The 7,956-nt window shown below is 38.4% G+C and overlaps 1 protein-coding gene across 2 annotated transcripts; it reads left to right on the top strand.

The window, feature by feature from the left end:
- Positions 1–215: 215 nt before the first annotated feature.
- LOC149230129 (uncharacterized) lies at positions 216–2,509 on the top strand. 2 transcript variants are annotated; one of them, XR_016247350.1, is made up of 3 exons: positions 216–1,074; positions 1,188–1,419; positions 1,732–2,509. XR_016247350.1 is itself a non-coding variant. In XM_089375999.1 (3 exons), the coding sequence occupies exons 1-3, from the start codon at positions 769–771 to the stop codon at positions 1,835–1,837; spliced, it is 585 nt and encodes a 194-aa protein (XP_089232125.1). In that variant the 5' UTR covers positions 216–768; the 3' UTR covers positions 1,838–2,509. The 2 variants fall into 2 exon arrangements, 1 of the variants encoding a protein (XP_089232125.1); XM_089375999.1 differs by having other exon boundaries at positions 1,188–1,360.
- Positions 2,510–7,956: the final 5,447 nt, after the last annotated feature.

Here is a 7,956-nt window from a genome sequence, read left to right as displayed (position 1 = left end):
CATACAGACTCAATGTTCAATGCATGATCGGAATTTGCAAAACCAACGACACCCCTGCCAATCTATCTCATGCCTCACTGACCGACAGGTGGAGATGGTCACCTTCATCCTACCTCACTCCATCATGTGACAGAAAATGATTTAACCGCGGTTAACATACTTTCAACCCGGCTTCATATATTGGACTCGTCCTGTGTCAGCCTATATATATCTACTCATTCTGTGCCGCTAAGTTCATGAACATGGTACTCAACTCTTACCAGAAATTTGGTTATGGTACATCTCTTAGGCATTAATACCATGATGTTGCTCTGCAGTTCTAGTCGTGGACTGAATTCCCTCTTTGGACTTCAAAAAGAATCAAAATTGAATTCGCGCATATTTGTTCAGCTGTATCAATTGCATGTTATAGGAAATGGCGATGGCCAGTTGTTTCATCACAAGGTACACCCTAGATTTGAAATGGCGCTGTCTGAAGCTAATTAAGCTGATCGAATAGCAGTTTAAGGAAACTGGGGTTAAGGTTGGGGTCTGCTACTTTGGAACCCTGTAGAAAGATTGCTACAGAAAATTTTGTGAGCAATGAGGAGCAATGTGGTATTGGATGAGGCTCTGAAAGAGGAATTTGAGGATTCTGATACTCAAATATCAATTGGGTTTCAAAGCGCCTGTGACCCACAGGAGGAATGTGGAGGGAAAAACATAGCAGCAATTTGAGACCATGGAAGTGAGGGATCTTTTGTCTCCGGAAAGACGAATGATGATTTGATGAGTGGCATGATATTTGAAGGCACTGGAGTGGATTTGATGTGCGATGGATGCGATGGGATTGTTGATGGATCGAAAACTGCCATAGGTTCTGTTAACGGAGGATTTAGAGGTGAAGGTGGAGGTGGGTACGGAGGCAGAGGAGATGGGTCTCGATCAGATTCCAATAGCACAGATGCTTACTATAAGAAAATGTTGCCGGCAGATCCTGGCAACCCACTTATGTTAACCAATTATGCTAGGTTCCTGCAGGAGGCTAGTATCGAGGAATCTGAACTGCGTTTATGTTGTTATATAACTAATCATGTTAGTGTTGTTGACTGCATAGCATTAATATCTTATATATCAAAGACACTCAATTTATAAAATGTATATTCTTACATCACAATTTTTAATCTGTAGGCTTTGTGTGTATTTAGGTCCAGCATGATGTGGAAAAAGATGAGAAATATTATGGGAGGACCATACTAGCCAGTCCGGGTGATGGGAATGCCCTCTCTAGTTATGCAAATCTTATATGGGAAGTTCATAAAGATGCACCTCGTGCACAATATTACTATGAGAAAGATGTAGAGGCTGCTCCGGATAACTCGTAAGTATCTTTCCTGTTTCTTCAGATTTGGTTTTATCCAATTATGTATACATTTATGTGTAAGGGTTTATGCTCTCTTTCCCTGGTTACCTCCATCGCTTTCTTTACATTTGATCCTATTTAGACATTGATGTTGAGATGATGCCTGCTATTTCCAGTCGTTCTAGTCCAACTTTAGGGATGATGGCTATATAGGATCTGGTCTCATTTGTCATTATGATGATTCTAGAACTTACAAAATTTAAGCATAAGTCGGGTAGAAAAGTAGGAAACTTTACATCTCAAGTGGCTATAAAAGTGGATAGATTCAGGGATTTTAATATATGCAACCATTTAACTGATGTTATCTCATTGTTTGCTCGATTTTGCAGCAATGTTCTTGGATCCTATGCTCATTTCCTATGGGATGCAGAAGATGATGAAGAGGATCCAACATCCCCTATCCATTGTGGAACTGCGACTACTGTAGCTACCTGATCGCATCAGAGAGTTAGTGGTAGTTTGATTTATATGAACCGAGTCATCAAACTTGCCAGACCACTGTGATCTTGGCATTATCAGTACTGCAACTCAGATTTTTGTAGTTATAAGCGTAGATGATATTTAGCATGGTGCGTTTGAAGAAATTATTGTATGTGGTATGGTGTATGTGGTATGGTTCTGCCGTGCAAAGCTTTAGAATGGGGTTAGACCTCAAGGTGGGCCAAACGAATGGAAGCCAAGGTGACAGGGCCTGAGTAAAATGAAGAAGAATGGGGTCAAATGTGGCTACAAATGCTCTCTCTGATCGCAGGTCACGTCCATTAAAATGCATCCTGGACGATTCAGTGGCATGTAGACGATCTTATGAAACAACCTATAGCAGCTGGTGAAACCCTTTGACGTTATGTTTATATAGAAGCGTGGAGTTATATGGACTTGTGTTAGAACTTAAAACACTTTGAAGTCATGATAACAACTCTATGACGCAAATGTGGAATTGTATATTGGAAAAGAGCTTTTACAGATGTTCTGCAGCCTTCAAAAAGAACAGGAATTCACAAACTTTGAGTCGAAGATCAATGAACAAGAAATCATAAGAGTTGTTATTGAAATCACTTAAGGACATGCATTTACGGAACGCATTTGATCAGTTTCAACCATAAAATACATTTTAATGTCCAAATCTTCGGAGAAACTTAAGAGTAGAATGAAGTAACGCCCGCTCTGGGATTTTTTTAAGAGTTAGGATGCTTTGTTATGGAAGTGTTTTCTTAATGATTTCGCTCAGATTCCATGATAAAGAGATAGGGAAGTAGCCATCATTACATTGGGGGATACACAATTCAAAACCAACCCAACAAACCCATCCACATGACATATAAAATGAGCTCAAACTTAATTATTATCGTAATCCAGAAATTTCTTCAGCGTGTGGACTTCATAATTGGGAACTTTTGACATGAAAATGGAAACAAGGGATTTGCATGATATTATATTTTACTTTCTGATTTTTTTATTTTTTTTTTAAGTTTATACTCTATGGAAAGTTTTAATTAAAAAAGTGGGTCATCAAAAAAGTGGGTCATCAAAATATAGTGAAAAGATTAAGAGTTAGATTAAATTAAAACTTATAATTATATTAGATAGAAATTCAAAGTTCATAGAAATAGAATCACAAAAAACAAAGGACAACAACTTGAACTAAGATAATCAAGTTAAGAAGTAATCATACTAGAGATAAGGGGAGGTTTTTCATGATCATTCAAGGTAGGGCCCCAACCAATAATTATGAGACAAACATCAAATGGTTACACAATCTCATTGATGGTTACATAGAGTCTCATTCATCATTGGGAGGATGTTCGAGTTAGCAAATTTTTGTCATTCCTTAGTGAAAGTAGGGGACCAATGCCACATATGTTCTTGTCTCTCTCACACTTGTCAATTGACTCAATGGTGAGGCTTATTATTGCCTTTATAGGACCCATCTAGTTGATGCAAGGTGTGAGGAGCAATGCCACTCCTTACTCTTGGTATAGGGGTCTTAACCCAAAAATTTAGATGTTGTTGGAGATGGTTCATCTCCTTTCTTTATTTCAACACTCACAATGTCATTTGCAAGTACTAACTGATACAAGTTAGTGCACTATTCTACTAGGAAAAACTGTGGATACAAAACATTGAATTAAAAGCAACATCATTATGTTTCTTCCATATGTAAAAAGTGAATTTGATTTTAACAACCATCTAGGCTACTTGGAACTTAATGGCCCAAGGTAGTTGCCTAGCAATGCAACTCTCCAAGAGAGGTATATTGAGATAGGTATATTTATAAATAAAATGTTATGTATGTATAAAAATAAGCAATTAAGTTTTAATTTTAAGTAAGAGGTTATATTGTAATCAAAGCAATAATATATTGTTTCATGTATTTGTCAATTGAATATGATTGATATCATCCCCACCAAGTTCAATTCCTACAAGTAATATGTTGAGCTTTGTTGTAATGGTTTCAAGCCTAAGTGTTGAGTTTGAATAGTCTCATAATCCTTATATGGAATATAAAGATATTTCTCCATCCAAACAAAAAAAACCTCAAAAAAAAAAAAAAAAACTCTAGTTTCATGTATTTGATTAAAGATTAAATACTATTAAAAAACATGACTCCATCCAAGGTGTCTCTTTTGAAAGTAACCAATAATTACAAAGGATATTAGCTTTTTTTGCAAATACCATTTAGGTTTAAATTTTTAATATCTAGTTTCATGTATTTGTCAATTGGGTTTGTCTCCAGTGATTGGGAGGAATGATTGTTATTCTCCCCACTTAGGTTCAATTCTAGCAAGTGACATGATAAACTTTGTTGTAATGACTTGGAAGATTAGTGTTGAATTTGAGCAATCCCTTAAAATATTTTTCATATAGAATATAAAGAAATTTCTCATAGAAAAAAAAAAGAAAAAATAGAGAAAAACTAGTTTCATGTAACAATCCAAGATTAAAAAAATAGTAAAATTGAAAATCTATCATTCATAAACTAGTAACAAATAATTTAAATGACACAATTTTATTTGAATAAAAATTATAATTTTTTTTTAAATAACAACATCTTATTTCATAACATGAAACAAGATTACCTAAGGAATAATAACATATAGTCTACCAAGGCCATAGGAGGCCATTTACGATAGCTCGGAATACATAAGTAACAACAACAACAACCTCCATTATGGGCAACAACAACTAAAACAATTACAAACAGTGGATACATCAACATTATAACCATGACCATCATCGACCAGAAGCACCAACACGCAGAGAACAAAACCATGAAACACATAGATGGCCATGCCAATCTCCACCAAAATAATTGTCCAGCACCACCAAAACTACATGGCAGAGAGCCTTAAAGCAAATGAAGACCTCCAAAAAACACCAGTCACAGTTGAAGCACACACCATCCCACAAATACACAAAACCAACCAAAAGGGATTAAGAGTCGCTAACCAGACATCAGAGAGAAATTCGGTCGTGACCAGAAAACAGAGAGAGTAGGTCATGAAAACTATATTACCTTTACCAAAATTCCATTTACATAACTATCCAAAGAACGCACCCAAAAGATGCAGTATCGTACCCATACCTCAGAAAAGGATATAATAGCAGAGGAACCAAAGTCGTCATTTAATCTGACATAGGAATCCAAGGGTCCGAAGAGCTTACAAATGGAGTTCCAGTAAGGTCTCCTCGAGGGTCTGTGAGCTCCCCAGAACCTGAATCAGAAACCAAAGTTTTCTCCACCCGACATAGACGTGCATCCATTTCATTGATCTTAAATCTCACATTTCTGAGAATTCTCTTGATATCCTCCAAAACCAAGAAGATGTTGTAGTTATGAACTTGATCCAGACTTATGCAGGAACACAACGGAATAAATATATAAACATAAAAACAGAGATGCATAATTTAGAAATAAATCTTCCTTTCATTAATATCAAAGAATTGGAATATGCTTGCGATCATAATGGAAATAAACTAGCTCGGGCAATGGTAGCTTATCTCTGAGAAGAGATGTAGCGACTACATGCCTCTAAACTATGTTATAATGAGGCTCAAGGGCCTTATATTATTGAACAAAAAAAGGAAATCCTAAACAACCAAAACCCTAACCCCAGGAGATGGAACACCAAGAGTTTGTGGGCCCCATTGGGGTTAGTTAGGCAGCCAACTTCTTGAGGTCATAACTTGTTCATATTATCTTTGTTTCGTGTGTACAATACCTTGTTGCAAATATCTCTCTAAGTACTACAAGATTTGTGAAAGGCCCCTCCCTATGCCTATTAGCTTGTTGCAAACCTAAAAAACGTTGTTTAGGGGGGTCAAAACAACTTTGAAAGTTTAGGACCCAAAAAACTACTAAAAATAGTAAATGTTGCTATAATCAAGGAAACTGATGAAACAGACTTGAGGTATAGGTGGAATAGGCGGGTGGACACCAATGTCCGCCTATACCAGTCCTCCCCCCTTAGGAAGCAATGGTCCCCATTGCGTGCAGAACCTCCATGAGGTGAGCAAATTCCTGTTGAACTTAGTCCCTGGTGAACCACTTGCTCTGGTGAAGGAGTTGGCCTACTTTGACAACTTGATATAGTTTGATCCTTTGTTGGTGAGTTTTCTTGATCTGTGTGTCCATGATCCTGTCATTTGTGGCATATTCAATGTAGCTTGGGTTGAGCTATGTTGATGTCAGCTACTCAACAACTTCAAATGTGTCCAATAATGGGGGAAACTATGGTCGTAGTCGTTCCACATTAAATGTTGGGTGCAGGCCAAGGAACGGTGGAATGTTGAGCTCGAAGGCATTGTCCCCTACAGCCTTGGTGATGGTGTACGGCCCATATCGGAGCAGGAGAAGCTTGCGGTGGGGCCCAATGAGGCACTCCTTCTGCAAATGAAACCAAACTTTGTCACCCACCTGGAACTTGTGTGACACCTGATGTTGATCATGACGTTGATTGTACTTAGCATTGACTATGTACAATATGACATGGAACTACTGGCGAATGTACTGAATGCGCACAATGAAGTTGTTAGCCTTGTCAGCTTTGGACTTGACATGAGGAAAATCTACCTGAGTAACTGCAAATCGTATGGCCACATCAATGGGACATATTGGTTGGAATCCTAATTCCACCTAAAAGGGGTTGTGGCTAGTTGAGCTATGGAGAGCTCATTTATAGTTATGTTGGACATAGGGGAGGATTTCATCCCATGTGTGTGGATGCTTCGAGTTGTACGTGCACAGAATGTGCATGATCATCCTATTGACAACCTTTGTTTGTCCATTAGTTTTGGGGTGGAAGGTCGTGGACTTAGTGAGATTGGTATCCATCATTGACTAGAGGCTTGAACAAAATGTACTCAGGAACTTGTTGTCCTAATATGAGATAATGTATTGTGGGTTCCCAAAGTTTACCCACATGTTCAAAGAAGAACTTAGCAGTGGCTTTTGTTGTGATACTCTTCTTGCAAGCCTCTAGAATGGCCATCTTAGAGAATTTTTCAATGACCATGAAAACATAGTCATTTCCATGCTTAGTAGAAGGAATGTTCGACATGTAATCCATGGAGATAGATTCCCAAGGCCGACTAGGAGCAGGCAGAGGAGTATATAGGCCTTGCTTATTTATTGTCGATTTGGCAATGGTGCAGGCAATGCAGGATCTGATGTACTTCTCAACATCTTGTTGAAGGTTTGTCCAATACAAATACTTTTGTAGCACTTCCATTGTTTTCTCTACTCCAAAATGTCCAACAACCCAACTATAGTGCACCTCCCAAATCATCTTAGCACGCTCACTTGAAGGAACTTAGAGGTGTCCCAAGTGGCATAACAGTGTGCCCTGAAGGTGAAAATCTAGAACTTTCTTGCCTTCCAGGAGCATCTAGTATGTGTTACCGAATTCTGGATCACTCTTCTAAAGATGCGGCCACCCTAAAGTCCCATGTCCACAGGAGTCGAGCACAGTGGTCAACGCCATAACCAGTGGTCCGCTAAGACATTCTGTAACATTATTGGTGCTACCCTTCTTGTACTTGATGTTCAAATGGAATTGTTGCAGGTATGTGGACCATTTTTAATAGAGATCGTTCTGCAAATTTCCTTTTGTTTGTATGAATTGCAGGGGTCGATGGTATGTGTGGATGACCATTTCCTTCCCCATAATGTAATGCTTCCATTGTCGGCAGGCTTGCACAATGGAATACATCTCTTTGTCATAGGTGGAATACTTTCGGACTGTGTTTGAGAGTGTCTCACTGTGATATGCCACCATGTCCCTGCTGAGTAAGAATTTCCCCGATAGCATAGTCAGAGGAATCTATCTCAATCTCAAATGGTTGATGCAAGTCTAGTAATGTGAGCACTAGTGTAGAGTAGAGGCGATGCTTCAACTCAACAAATGCCTTCTGTTGGGATTCAGACCAAAAGAATTTTTCTTTCGCTTTGCTCTTGGTGACTTGACTCAAAGGCCAAGTGATATGAGAGAAACCCCAACACAAGTCTGTGGTAGAAATTGGCAAGACCCAAAAAGATGCATAGCTTTGTTAGAGTG

Source organism: Pinus tabuliformis, chromosome J, assembly GCF_031772625.1.
Source record: "Pinus tabuliformis cultivar Carrire ecotype Pingquan chromosome J, CPIR1, whole genome shotgun sequence".
Classification (NCBI taxonomy): Eukaryota; Viridiplantae; Streptophyta; class Pinopsida; order Pinales; family Pinaceae; genus Pinus; species Pinus tabuliformis.
The sequence above is the reverse complement of the archived record's forward strand: the minus strand, read 5'-3'. Positions and strand labels throughout refer to the sequence as shown.

What these genes read in the sequence shown, in the direction of transcription:
- LOC149230129 (XM_089375999.1), top strand. Translation starts at nt 769, where the DNA reads ATGAGTGGCATGATATTTGAAGGCACTGGAGTGGATTTGATGTGCGAT. An exon ending in GTTGTTATATAACTAATCAT is followed by an intron (nt 1,075 to 1,187) that starts GTTAGTGTTGTT and finishes GTGTGTATTTAG; the next exon opens with GTCCAGCATGATGTGGAAAA. An exon ending in GAGGCTGCTCCGGATAACTC is followed by an intron (nt 1,361 to 1,731) that starts GTAAGTATCTTT and finishes TCGATTTTGCAG; the next exon opens with CAATGTTCTTGGATCCTATG.